The sequence below is a fragment of the Berghia stephanieae genome, chromosome 4 (genome assembly GCF_034508935.2).
Source record: "Berghia stephanieae isolate SIO BIC M18660-M18661 chromosome 4, UCSD_Bste_1.3, whole genome shotgun sequence".
NCBI classification, from domain to species: Eukaryota; Metazoa; Mollusca; class Gastropoda; order Nudibranchia; family Aeolidiidae; genus Berghia; species Berghia stephanieae.
In genome coordinates, this window is record NC_088363.1 from 47,479,000 (window position 1) to 47,494,506 (window position 15,507).

The 15,507-nt window shown below is 34.0% G+C and overlaps 1 protein-coding gene across 3 annotated transcripts in view; it reads right to left on the reverse strand.

Annotated features, from left to right (window-relative positions):
* Nucleotides 1–708: 708 nt before the first annotated feature.
* LOC144970716 (abl interactor 2-like) overlaps nucleotides 709–15,507 on the reverse strand; it is a 32,974-nt gene continuing 18,175 nt past the window's right edge. For 2 of the 3 annotated variants that reach the window (XM_078910642.1, XM_078910640.1), the window contains 2 exons: nucleotides 9,573–9,833; nucleotides 709–5,802 (listed from right to left, as the gene is read on the reverse strand). In XM_078910642.1, coding sequence (XP_078766768.1) covers nucleotides 5,639–5,802; nucleotides 9,573–9,833 — 425 coding nt within the window. In that variant the 3' untranslated portion in view covers nucleotides 709–5,638. Of the gene's footprint in view, nucleotides 5,803–9,572; nucleotides 9,834–12,581; nucleotides 12,642–15,507 lie in introns of all 3 variants that reach the window. The other variant, XM_078910641.1, reaches the window with a different exon arrangement.

Genomic DNA, 15,507 nt, shown 5'->3' on the forward strand with positions numbered 1-15,507 from the left:
ACAAAGCCGAGCAGATTGCAGATGTTTACACTGACGTACACTGAAAAAAAAAAATGCATCTAAAATTTTGGACACAAAACTCGTCCTCCAAATATCCTTCAATTAAAATTATCCTTATCTTGTCAAAATCTCTCAAACCGAAAACTTCATTAGTCAGGTCTGAGAGTTTTTGACAAGATAAGCGTAATTTTAATTGATGGATATTGAAGTACAACTTTTCTGGCCAAAATCTTAAATACGTGTCATTGTTTCTGCTTTTTCAAAGTACTGCAGTACACATGAAGCATTGTACTACACATGAAGCATTGTACTCCAGCCTAACGATGACATAATATAAATAAAGGAAGGGGGAAGGGATGATTCACATAATATAAATAAAGGAAGGGATGATTCACAAAGAGAATTAAAAAACATCTTTCAGTTTACCTCTAAACTCCAATCAGAGCCCTGATGAAACCATTGTCTTATTCAATTTCCAGAATAATAAATAAATAATGAATTTATATAGCGCCTAAACATCCACATTAATCGTGCTCTGCGGCGCTTAAGAATAAGAACACGTCATGAAGAATCCACCAATACCCCGCCCGAAGAAGAATTCCAACCACCACTGAGAAAAAAAAAACATTAAAAAAACAGACAAACAAAGACGAACAAACATATAAACAAAAAACAAACTAGCTTTTACAAATTCAAAACATCAAAACATGATTTTTACAGTACATTTATTTTCGTTTTTTTGTTTCATGCATGAATAAAATTCCAATTAAAACAAGAAACGGCATTGGGTCCAACAGCATTGACTTCTCTTCATAACTGAATGTGATTGTAACTTGACAGGATAATGATAATGGAGTAATAAAACATGTACATAATAAATTAGAGATTGCATATCGTACATAGCAGACACACATATATTTTCATGGTTGTTGATTTATCAATATCACGGTCATAACGAAATGTTTTATAGTTTTGATTAAAGATTCTTTGACGTGACGATTCAATACTCTGAATGTTTTGCGTTGATTTTTTTTTTTTTTAAATTTTTATGGTGAGAAAAGGGGACAGTTTAAACAAATTTGTAAAATGAATTTTTAAGAGATTTAATTAAATTGATAAATTATTTAGGAGTAACTCATTACTCAATGATAATGAATATGATAACGACGACGACAAAGATGTTTGTTTGTTTGTTGCTTTAGGTCTCTTCCAACACAATTGAGGTTATATGAGAGACCGCTGAAACAAAAAAACAAGCAATCCAACAAAAATAGTACAAATACAAATGTCAATTAAAATCATAACCTAAAGATATCATAAGCTAAATTATAAATAACCAAGAACAAACAGGCAGAGGATTTACAGAAAAAAAAATATCCCCTGTCAAAAATACAATCACAAACCAAAGAAGCAGGATAGGCTAGTAAAGAGAAGAAGAAACGACATCACTATCGGATCGTACACCCATGCGAAACGACGAAGATGATAATTATGATAATGATGATGAGGAAGATGACGATGATGATATAAAAATGACGATAATGACATTAAGAGAACATCAAAATTCATTGGAGCATAAATGCAGAGAGCATGATTTTCAGATTGAAGAGAATGTCTCAACATTACCAATGTGAGCACTGGGTTTGGGTATATTGTTCGTTTTTTTAATACATAATTACTCTCATTATCTCCATGAAAACAAACAAGACAATAAACACTATCAATAAGAGTAAGAGGAAACATTACTCACTTCCATCTATGAAACTGCGCAGTGTATATCATCATACTATAAACAAATTTCAGATGATAGAAACTGTTAGAAATGGATTAAGGGTGATGAATTTCCTTCTTATCAAAAACATAATAATAATTAATAATTACGCCCTTTCACAACAGCACCATAAGATCCCGTCGCCCAGGCATTCCATGAAGGAAGATAGATAATACATCAAACAGGATGTCTGATGTCAACAGGAATCACCCATTTTGTCCAAGTGAGTAAATTGGGGATTAATAATCTTGCCCAAGAAAAAAAAAACGAGTGGGGCTCGAACCCTGGACCTTCCAGATCACAGTGCAATGCCTTAACCACCCGGCCACTTTGCCCCTTAAAAGATAAAGATCCAAAAAGATAACAATAATAAAATGGAAAAGAAGCATCAATTTCAGGCCTCATGCGCCTCTTGGCACTGAGAGACTTGAGGTTAAGGTTAAGCAAGTTTAAATTTAAGTTACAAAGACAGTATCAAAATTAGGAAATATTCAACTCCTTACCATGACGGACCCCCCCCCCCCCCCTCCCCACCTATATAGTATTGTTTGAAACCGTTTTTCAATTCTATCATAATGCATCATCTGTCTTTATGAATTGAATGGAAGCTTCTGATCCATTTTAGTATTATTAATTATTTATTTGAGCTTCAAACAGCAACATTTGCTACCAACAAAAATGTAACATATCGGTGCCCTTAATTAAAAGAATGGGAAAAGTGGGAAAAGCTCAAGTACAATACAGTTGTGTTTTAAAATACTGATTTGAGAAAAGAATGGTTTAGAAATATTTCAATTATAATAATAGCAATGGCAAATAATACTGTAGTTGCCTATTAACAATAACACTCATTTTGACACTTAAAGTAGTCCTTCAGAGCCATTAAACCCTTGGAGCTGTAGTTTATCCTGGTTTCCATAGAGTGAAACAGACAGTACTCTCTGGATAGGACGCTAATCTATCGCAAAGTACTTTCCACCAGATCTAACAGACCCAGCTACCTAATCACAGGGATGTGGGGGGGGGGGGGGGGTCCCAAAAAAAAAAATCTTGACTGCACTCAAAATCAATTTCGGTCCCTTTGATTGTGAAGCAAGTACTCTACCAACTGAGCTATCGGGACCCCCATATTTAAAAAAAAATAATTTGGACACTTAGATCAATATCTAAAGACAAAATTTTTTAAAAACAAAAAAAAAAAAGATCTCTCCATTAGTAAAACTTGCGCCAACTCGTTATAAATTAATGACCCATATCCCTTGCACACTTTTTAGATGATACCTTCTAAGAGAGAAGATTTTTTTTTTTTAGTCCTTCCTTTTTTACTGATGTATTTCTTTCTATCCTATTCCACAGTAACTCAATGGGATTGTTTCTTCTGCTTCAATTGGGCAGCCAACGCTATTTTTGGTGAAAGCCTCTATTTATATTTAATAATGCGGGAATGAGTATAGGAATCAATATTTTATTTATTTGAGAAATGAAAAATATTTTAATGTGTTGCACGCACATTCGCAAACTACACTTACACTGATCACTCCCATTTTCTGTTAATTTACTCTGAATATTCTTACGATTGTTGTTCTTAAGGGCTTTACAGCACTAGTGACACATTTAAGTCAAATCAGCGCCAGAAGAAATGAAGAAAATGAAAATGGGATAGTCGAAAAATTCTAGATTAACAAGTAAAAGCACCCAAGAAAAAGGAAGACAAGGGGGACTCGTTCAAATAGAAGTTGATTCCAAGAGAAATGTCCTTAGTTTGAGATAACCTATAAGTCTCATCCAGACACCAGCTAAGAATCCCACTGAGAACAACACATTCAAACATTTACAATATCTATTCTTGAAATAAAATAGGGTTGGGGGGGAGGTCAATATTTTAATGTACAGCCCATGGGTTCGACACCAGTATGGTAAAAATATCAACTATGATATTACATAACAGGGTAAATGACTTACAAGGGGGAAAAAATATCTTCTTCCAAAACTAATGCTATACATTTGACGGTTTCCCTTTCAGCCAAGGATTATGACCAGGGTCAGGACAAAACTAACTAATCTCATTCCAAGACTAAGACGGAAAGTAACAAGGAAAAGGAAGCAGGGGGATAGAAGTCACAGTAACAGTGACCTCCCTACCGACTATGGGAGGTGAAAAGACCCTTACCAGTGAATATTCTTATATTCTTGACTCCTTCATATAAATCTAATTCAAAGGTATGCTTATGTTTTTGATGAAACATGCCGCTCTCAATGATATCAATATTAATAAAACAACAGATTAAATTCATTACAATAATTATCTTTGATTGCACATTTGAAATAGTAAAACAAAACAAAAATAACAACTCCAGTGTTAAACTTAGTCAACAAAATAAAATGACGAGCTGAGTCCCAAATTATAATCTTAAATAAAAATCAATTTGATTTATAATGGGAAGAATTTTAAATCATACCAGTAGTTTTCATGATATCATTATACCAATAATCTTATAACTGGATGCCCAGTTTCTCTTTTTGTTTAGAGCTGCAACACGAGATTATTTTTTTTAATGATTCAAGGCTGAGTATATACAGTATTTACTATACATAAAAAAAAGTAGTTGTAATATTGACAAATTCATGAATCCAAAAATTGAACTGTACCTAAGCAAACTTTCTCCCTGTTCTTCCTTTAAAGGAAATCCTCATCGATTTTACATGCAAGATTATAAGCCATCTTCACATAAATGACAACTTTGAAATGCTTTATAAAAAAATATTTTCATAAATTGTGCTTTATAGCCTTTTATCTGAAAATTCAAATCTTGAGAAAAAAAGAAAAAAAAATGTTTTTTTTTTAAGACAAATTTTTTTTTTAAATTTACTTACTGAATTTGTATATATGGCAGGTCATCAGTTGCTTCCTTACCCTCCATTTTATTATTTGTTCTTACTGTCTGTAGTGACTTCTTTTTTTTCTGGAGCGAGATATGCTCACCTTATACAATTTCAAGTGCAATCCCTTTCTGTGTCTCCTTGAGGAATGACATAAATTTATGCTTGTCTTCGGATCAAGCATTCAAGCAGCCTAAAAGCAAGCAGCAAACATTTTGATTATTTGGACTGTCATTAAAAACCCTTTAAAGAAAGTTTGACTTTACTATAATATTTTAGTTTTCATCAAGAAAGCAGTAACAACAATGCAGTTCAAACATAGGTGCATAGGTGACTACCAGCTTCAAAATGGTATTTTCTGTGGTGACTTATTGAATGTAAAAAACTGAACCTAGAGTAAAAAGAAAAACCATAAGACTTTAAAGTTTATATGGTTTATTAAGGGGAATGAATTAAGTTACATAAAGTTCAAAACCCCTCTAAAATTTCACAATAACACTACTTTCAATTTGAAATTCACATTCTAGCATTAGCTTCCTGACAACAAATACCATTTTGAGTTGGTGGCTCACATAGTAGAAGCCTATGACACATAGCTGTTGCCGTTTTCCTCGAAGAAAAAATCAGCTCTGCACTTATAATTATAACCCCAAGATATGGGAGATTGAAATACATTGAGTTTTATGCCTCCCTTGGAGAAAGTTAAAACCTTAAGTAAACACCCAAGTAAATGTGAGAGATTGAATGAACCGTCTCATCGCTGTTACCATTTTCACTGGAGAAAGTTATCAGTTTTGCACTTATAATCCTAACCCCAAATAAACACCCAAGTATGTATGGAAGATTGAAATAAACTGAGCCTAACTATAAAAGGGATATATGTATAACATTATATAAAGCATATCTCCAATACGGTAATTAATAACCAGGTAAACAAGTAAATTTAAAATGGATTTTTTTCCAGTCCTAGATGAACACAAAAGAAATTTACATGCAGGGTTCGACATAGTTGTATGGAAACAAGCCAGTCTTCCCATCCATCACACCTTCCCACCATCCATCGTCGTTCTTGTGTATAACGTAAATAATGGCATTCTCAGCAAATGACAGCTCATCTCCTTTGTTGGCTTGGTAGTCATAGATTGCAACCACTGAGGGAGAGAAAAAAAAAATAAATAAATAAAACAGATGAATAAATTTTTAAAAATAAATAAATAAAATAACAACAAAATAAATAAGATAAAATAGAATGATAGACATCACTTTTACAAAAATTCTTAAAATTATTATTCACCCCTCCACATAGGTCTCAAGTTAGAATTCTTGAAAAGGAGGAATATTTTGGGCTTCCGTAGGACTTGCATTTTATCATTAATGACAACACTGGTAAATCAGGGATGCCACCAGGCAAATTAAAAAAAGCCTGAAAACTTGCGCGGACGAGATACAAATCAACGCCAAGGGCTTTGTAGGGATTTGAAAAATATCAAATTTGGAATATTGTTTCAGTACTTATTATTGCAATTGAGAGCAAATAACACACAAAAGAAAGGAGAGTTAACAGTTTTCAAATTGATAAAATAAGGTGCTGAAAACAAAATATAGACAAATTATATAGCTATCAGGGGTGAGAATGACTGGTCACATAAAAGGAGAAAATTTTTCATTGTGAAGATCATGACCCACCCATGCAACCATAACCTATAAATTTGAACTTCACTCAAATTCACTGAGATGCGATCCAAAATTTGTCTCGCAGCAATTCCTGACACGACTCGGAGAATTTCAAAAGTTGAAAGTGTAATTACATTTGGTGGTTGTAGTAGGGATGATGATGTGGTGCTGGTTGTAGTAGTACTAGTCGTATGGATGATTGTGTGGTGGTGGTTGTAGTAGCTGTGGTAGGAATGATGATGTAGTGGTAGTTGTAGTAGTAGTAGTGGTGGTAGGGATGATGTGGTAGTGGTGATAGGGATGATGATGTGGTGGTGATTGTAGTAGTAGTAGTAGTAGTAGTAGTAGTAGTAGTAGTAGTAGTAGTAGTAGTAGTAGTAGTAGTAGTAGTAGTAGTAGTAGTGGTCTTAGAGATGATGATGTGATGGTGGTTGTAGTAGTAGTGGTTGTAGGGATGATGATGTGGTGGTGGTTGTAGTAGTGGTGGTCTTTTAGAGATAATTGTGTGGTGGTGGTTGTAATAGTTGTGGTAGGAATGATGATGTGGTGGTAGTTGTAGTAGTACTGGTGGGGATGATGTGGTGTTATTTGCAGTAGTAGTGTTGGTAGGGATGATGATATGGTGGTGGTTGTAATAGTAGTGGTGGTAGAGATGATGTAGTGGTTTTGGTGAGTGTTTTTCATTCAGTGATAATAATAGCAATTTGTCAAAAAGGAGGAAAATGTCTCCGTCTATCGGTCAAACGCAAGCAAAGTGTAAAAATAACAGGAACATAGTTTTGTATTGGTTTTATGTAATATATTACTATTACTAGTATAAATCCATTTTTATCATTAAACATAAATTTACTTTTGTAAACATTTAATGAATTGTCCTTTCCACATGTTAAAGGCCTACAATGTTATTCAAATAAAAGGCCAGAAAGTGTAGTTTTGTTTTGATTTGTACTTTAAAAAGCAGGCTACAATATCTTTTATTTTTTACCGAAACCTAGTGGTTATTCAGCTTATAAATACAACCCAGGACTCTCACAAAAGCCATAGTCAAAAGGTAAAAATACAGAAGAATAAACTAAGCCAACCACCATTGCTTTATTCTAGGCTAATGTATTATCTCTGTATAACCAGATGATTTAATGGATGGTTGCGAAAGAGAGAATAATTTATGAATTGATCTTAGGAATTCTATATCAAAAAAGAAGAAAAGAGAGAGAGAGAGAGAGAGAGAGAGAGAGAGAGAGAGAGAGAGAGAGAGAGAGAGAGAGAGAGAGAGAGAGAGAGAGAGAGAGAGAGATTTGTCCCTCCCCTTCCCCTTCAACTACTAGCTAATCAAAGAACACCACTGGTCGTCTGTGTCAATTGTGACATCTGGTGCCATTCAGTCTGGCCCGACGTCATAAAAACGGGACAGTCACTAAATTTCACGAGACTATTGCACATGTGTCAAAATATGACTTAAGACATAATGGTGATTTTGTGGTTTTGAGGGAAATGTTTGACACGGCAAATTCAGTGATGGGGATGGGCGGAGATAAACTACCGCGATTTTTTTCTTCTTCTTTAAAAAAAATTATTCTTTTTTTGAATAGTGACGACGGACAAAATCCGGAGGTTCTGGATTAAAACCGGCTGGTGGTAAAAAAAACCGGATTTCCGGCTAAAACCGGAAAAGTGGCATCCCTGGTAAATATAGAATTATTAATATACAATATGTTTGTTTTGTTTGTTTTTAAGGGTTTTACGGCGCTTGCAACACATTTAGGTTATATCAGCGCCAGTATAAAGGAAGAAAATGGGATAGTAAAAAGTTCTACAATTACAATTAAAGCACCCAAGAAAAAGTAAGACATAGGGGAACTGGGAACAATTAGGGATCAGATGTAGATTCCAAGAGCATACATACCACCAATGTACCTAGTTTGAGATCACCTATAAGTCTCATCCAGACACAAGCACAAAATCCAGCAAAGAGGGATACACTCAAATGCCTACATTATACATTAAAAATAACAAAAAATACATTATAGAGAGATGATTTACAAGGAAAAAAATATCATCTCCCAAAACAATAACTATGCATTTGACTGTTTCCCTCCCAGCTAGGACTCCGGCCAGGGCCAGGACAAAACCAAGTAATCTCATGCCAAGACGAAGACAGAAAGCATGTTGGAAAACAGATATAAGGGGATAGAAGACACAGTATGTACCCCCCTGCCCACTATGGGAGGTCAGGATCCCCACCCAGAACATACAATATAAAAAAAAGAAAAAACAAAAACAAAAAAGAAAAAACGTTAAAGAATTAATAAACAGGGGTAAGTCGCTTGCAATCAGACTGTTTACAATGATTTTTGAAGATGCATTAATACTACTGAGGCTGGAGCCCAAGTTGAAGAAAATAGCAGAGGACTTAAATTAGGGGAAATCCTCTAAAAAGTGGAAATTTGAGACCCAAGCAGACAGAAGACCAATAAAGCTTTAAGTTTTATCCAATTATTTGTAGATTTAAACAAACACTTATAAATACTTGTAACTTTTCAAAGACTGGAAACCAGTCTGTTGCAAAGTTTTTTTCCACCAAATCTACAAATCTAGATACTTAGTAGCTTGTAACCGTTAAGAAGACAGAAGAATCAGAAAAACTTGGCTTTGCATAATTTGGACCAAACCCATTTACATGCGAATCGAGTAAATTGTTACATTTGAAATACGGATGCATATTTGGCAACAGACCACAAATTAATCATAACCAACTTCAAAATAATCATAACAACCCACAAAATAATCATATCTTGGATTACCATCAAAAACACAATGATTTCAACAACAAAAGCCTTATTGTGGTTGTGCTCCCCAACAAAAAGTAAGATATCAACAATAATATACTTGTTCATACTATATCATCTCTATATGCATCCCCAATTACCTATTGAGTGAATGCATTTGATCTCTGATTCAGTCCCTTGATTGGTGACAATAATTATAATGGCAGAAACATACGGGACTGTCAAATAAGCTTGTTCCTGTGAAATGGTCTTGATTTGTCATTTCCATGCCCTCTTAAAAACCATCGAGAAATGTTGTTTACATCTAAGTTGTCCTTGTAATAGTATTTACTGTGTTGGAAAGTAATATTACAACTCCTTACAAACTGATATTTTTTAATTGGAATCATATCTATCTCTCCTTTTTATTCCTGATTTGTACCATAATTGGTTCTTTCTGGCACTGAATAGATTCTACAAACCTTTCTCCAAATAGTGTTTAGGAATCCAGGAAGTCTGTGGAGCCAGGAATTGTGGGCCAGTGGCAGCATAAGGGTCATCACCAGCACCAAGACCCCCAGTGCCATAAATGTCATTCTCCAAGGGTTGTGGTACCCCATCTCCTCGCATGCTGGGAGGTCCCTCGCGTTCGTCGCTGAAGTCGGGTGGAGGTGGGGGAGCTGGATTGTAATCAAACTGATCCGGCAGCTCAGACGAAGGAGGTGGGGGTAGAGGAGGTGATGCTGTGTAAGGTTTGTGGTAGGAGAGGAAAAAATATTTATGAGTCTTTCATAATATGTATGAAATCTTGATCCTATAAATGTTATGATTTGTATTATGACACAAAGAAATCAAACCAATGATCCATCATCTCTGAACAGTATCATGTAGGGGTGAACCAGATGCCAACAAAAAGGGATGTCTAAGTTGCAATGACCAGAACTATAAAATTTTACTTTCTGTCACTTTAAGGAAGTATATTCATTCTCATCAATGAAACATTCAAACCTAAACCAAGTCTCATTTTAAATAAAACTCAATTGTATGCATCTATACCACCAGACATAATACCGCTTTTCAGGCAGTGGGTCACATTTTCACTACCCATCTAAAACATTCCTCCCAATGCATCTCAATCATTTCGAGTGGACCACTGTCGTTTTTAAGTAAATCAACAATAGATCAACAATACAATGGCAATTTTGCTTGTATCTAAAAGAGATGCTAAATAATCTTTAAGGAGGTTGTTTGGCCACACTTCATTTTTCATTATCATGAATTCTATTTTACTATTTTGTATGCCTTATATACATTTTAATACCAGAATCAAAAGTGTCATCATTTATAACTTTAAAATGATATAAGTTTATAATGCTACAGCTGTCTGACATGTAAAGACTCATCTATTAATACAATTTCAATCCCTTATACTTATACATAAATTAATATGGAATAAAAATTGTTGCTCTAAGCCATATAATCAATACTGTCAGTATTCATTCCTGTCTCTGTAGCGTTGAAGGATAATTAGAATTGCTGCAACTCTTTGTTAAATTCCTTCATTCACTAAACCAAAGAATAAAACTGAACCCTTTGCTTGTGAGGTGAGTGCTATAACAATTGTGCAATCGGGACCCCAATTTGCAAAAACGAGAGAAACCACTTATTCTGAAATATACATAGACAGTATAATCCACAATTCAAACAAACAATTTTGCTGCAAAAAGTGCAAATGTTTTTCGTTTGGATGTGTTCAATGTTGTTGGATTTTTTTTTTCAATTACATATGGATTCTGAGCAGTGATTGCTTCACAACATACAAAACATCAAATCTTAAATACAAAGCTCACCATATCTAAGAAACTGAACATTATGCTGCAAAACTTAAGTCCTCAAGAGTTTGTTTCTTTTAAAACAACACAATATGAGAGCAAAAAAAAAGTAATAAAATTCGGTATAAATTCCTGAAATAAAAAAATTTCCTTAAGAACTGGACTAATTTCAAAATGTATACGTTTTATAGGAATAACTGTTAGACGAAGATGTGATCCTGATGTATCGTTATTAGTCAGTGCAGTTTTTGTTAGAGTGAACAAATCCAACCATAACCCAGACATTAAACTTTTTAGTGATTTCAATTCACAAGGTGCTGAACGATTAATTTGACTCACAACCACAGAACACGCATACCAAAGAGAGGGGTGGGGGGAAAAGGAAGGATGGGAATCATGCAAAATTAAAAACTCAGCAAGGGTAAAAAGAAGAAAAAATGTAAAATCACGCAGAGAAAGAAGGAATGGTACTAATATCATGTAAGCACTTTGAATGCCGGGGGAAAAGCACATAGGATGGATAGGAACATTTGGCTGGAAAGAAATTTGAGAAGAAATCATTTACTTCTTAATATAAGCTGACTAAATATTAATGTAATGCGCATTTTAAAAATAACAAAGAAAAGAAAAGAAAAAAATTGAAAGGAAGAAAGAAAAAAGTACATGAAAACAAATCAAATCAATGCTCTCCTTATCGATAGTCTTTATTGCATTTTTAAAGGTATTTAACATTGCTCAATAACTGACTACTGTAAGTGCAAGTAACATTTTCCATTAAAAACACGTATTTGAGAACAAACTGTTGAAGGTTGCTATAAACATGAAATGGTAAAATATCTTGTGTTTGATATCCTTACATTTTTTCCCTTAAATTAATGACTTTGGATAATTGGTTTTCATCTGAAGACTATAATTGTGTTGTTTAAAATAATAAATGACAAATTTTTCATGAATAAAATTCAGAATACAACAATATCACATCGACAACACTGTCATGACACAAATGAACAGTAAAATGCAAACGCTTCATACAACAACAAAAAAAAGCAAGCTCTGGTTATCAAAAGCCAAAGCCCATAGGATGAGAAAATAATTTTAAAAAGGAAATGAAATTTGGTCATTCCCAGGAAAAAATAGTAAAAACAAAATCAACGTTGTCAGCTGTTTTCTAGAAACTCCTCCAACTCGGAATACAAGAAACCGTTTCAGATGCAGCTGAAAATGAAAAAGCAATTTGGCTTCCTGTTTCACCATGGCTCTCAGCCTCAACTCAACCCTTTATCACATTGAAATGGACTTATGCTAAGTTGATTTCACTGCCAGGATATCACAACAATTCTTTTTGAAGTGAGATTTAAACAAGATAATTTCAGCTAAAAGAGAGCATTAGCTTAGATTGATAAAACAGACATTAATAATCCTTAAAATTTTAGTAAATAATAATAATAATAATAATAATAATAATAATAATAATAATAATAATAATAATAATAATAATAATAATAATAATACTAATAATAATACTAATAATAATAATAATAATAATAATAATAATAATAATAATAATAATAATAACAATAATAATAATAATAACAAAATTAGTTAAGATATCACAGTAAAATAAAAAGAATGCGGACCAAGGGTCCACATCCCGTCTACCTAAAATTGTATCGGCATCAAATCCCTCCTCAGCAGGTGGGGGTGGGGGCAGAGATGGGTCTGTAAAGGACAAATAAAAGCCACAACATGACATCCACCCAATACCAACATTCAATTCAAGCATGGCAAGAAGTAACATAACGCAGTCGTGTGGGGGTAATATTTTTATCAACAACAACAAAATTTGTTTTTAAAAAGAATGTCAGAAACCACTTCTCTGCTTCAGAAACTTGAGCTTTTCATACTGAAAGTGGAAGAGGATGACCAATATATGAGATAAATTTTTTTATACAAACTGTAACCAATTATCTTTTTATTCCATTATTCATCGGGTCACTTCTGCAGACCTGTTTTCATCAAGAAAGCATGTAAGTATTGCCACTCTGATTACAATAATTTCTCTCTCTGTTTCAAATACCGATGAGTACTGATTTCCGAGCCAGAGAAATGGCTTGTCCTTATTCTTCATTTGTAAGAAATGTGCCCCTTGCCCTCCTTCAAATCTACTCATTCATCTTTATAACATTTTTGATGGCTTTTTATTTTTTAGTTCACACTTCAAACACTCACTCCATTTCTACCTACTATAAGACCGATTATCAATATTTTATTCATAGATTCATAATTCTTCAAAAAAAAATATTCTTCCACTTCATTACAAAATAAAGTATTAGTTGTAGTAGTAGTGGTGGTATGAGCGTATGGCTAGACCTCCAAATTCATTTCTTCAACCCAGCTTCAAAAGTCTTCCCCCGCCCTAAGAACCGTTGAGCATTCTGCAAAGAGAAATGGTTTTATCTTCCTCTTCTATAATTTTCAAAAACTCTTTTTTTTTTTTATTGCTATGGAGAAGAAATACCCATCGGTTAAGCACAAGATAAAAACAGGTGATAATCAAATTTTGAATTTAGAAAAGCTGTGGTATCAATTTCTGACACTTTCTCATCGGACAATGTGATTTATCATTTCTGTTGAAAAATATATTTAATGAACTAAATGTAAATCTTTAAAATTTTAATTGCCAAGCTTGCTAAACCACTTCAAAAATAATCTTATATACCATTCCACTCGACTGCATTACTTACATTGATCAAGAACATTGAGGCTTTTTTAAAAACATTACAATTGCAACCTGGGTGTAAAATTTAAATGTGACTGCTGTCAATCTGTACTGCAATAGTAACATATTCTTTTTAAAATACTTTCTTAAGAATAAGAACTTTAGGTTTATTAAATAAATTATATGTACGGAGTCAACGGTGTTATACATGTTTTGCCAGATTAAGTGACACATTATCTTCCCTTCAGTGTCTGAAAGGAGTGGAAATAATTGCATTAAAAATAGAGATCAAAATAATTTCATTGATTTGTTCTTCATCGTTACAAAAAGAAAAGTTATCTAAACTAAAAGAGGCACTGGGTAAAAGAATTCAAAGGATTGATGGTGATTCAAAGGATTCTTATAGTGAAATTTTGGTTACACCATGCTATCAATTGGCATAACAGCATCAGCATAAAATGTAAATCATTGGCTTACATAGCATCAATCAAAATGTAAGAGCAAAATTAGCTTATTAACAATAATCACTTGATCATCATTTTTTTAATAGACAGATTGCGCATCAGGGCGCTAACGGGGCCGATTAGAGATAGACGACGATTGGGATTGTTTGGAAGCTTTAACCCTTTGCCCACTAGTCATTATGACATCCGAAATGCTATCGCCTTCTACATCTACGCCAGAACAGAAATAGAGGGTGGAGCCTACCATGATATAACATTTTATGGAGCCCTAATTTCGTCATATCAGTTCTGTCCACTGACAGGTGGGTGGATATCGCTTTCCAGAACTTGTGTCCTTATATGAAATTCTGAGTTTTTGACCAATCAACGATTGCTCTTTTGATAGCTCGCTTGTCAAAATGAGTCAGCTCAACCCTTGATTTATGTACAGGCATCACAGGCGGTATATGTTGTGTAACTTCAAAGACCACGATTGACCGAAAGCGATGAATGGAAGCCCTACTGTGGCGTGGAGAACGAGGTCTTGTATGTATAGTTACGTCATATCTCAACGCTCGTGAATTCTTAGTACGGCTGGACTCACAATCAAAACACGAAATATGTGTTTTAAACTCTTGAATCAATCGAGTTACATCAGTGCGTTCGTCTCATTGAGAAATGAAAAACGATATATAAATCAAGAACATCGATCGGAAAACAAGAAAATTATCATAAAATTATAAAATTTGAGAAAGCTGTTTTCAAAATCAAATCTATTACAAAAAAGGTTATTTCTAGACCGATTTTTATGAGACAAAGACAATTTTTCTCCACTTTTCAAGCTGATTCCAACAATGAGGTTTTCAAATTTATCGCGATAAGATTATTTGTCATTATTTTTTTTAAATACCCAATTGACTGCTCAGGAAATGAATACGTAATCCTTGGCGGCTAGCGAGTAGGTGTTAAATTTTGCTTACCCTTTCCCACGTAGACGCACATACACACACACACACACACACACACACACACACACACACACACACCGACTTATCGTCGTCTAGCATCCTATCGTTCGGCTTGACGATTAAAAGGGGTTCGTATCGTCGCTAAAATAATTCCAAAATACATATATTTAAAATATATTTATAGTAATGTGAATTAAATATTTTAATGCTCTAATATATCAAGAATGATCATTATTATGATTTATTACGGTGTAAATTGAATTAGACCTTTAAAACTGAAGTTTAATCTGACACCCTACTCGCTGTTATCATTCGAGTCTAAGTTGTAATAAGGCAACTTTGGCCAGAAGTGAAAGACATACATTGTGTGTTCAGTCTCTGTGTGTGTGTGTGTGTGTGTGTGTGTGTGTGTGTGTGTGTGTGTGTGTGCGTGTGCGTGTGCGTGGGAAAGGGTA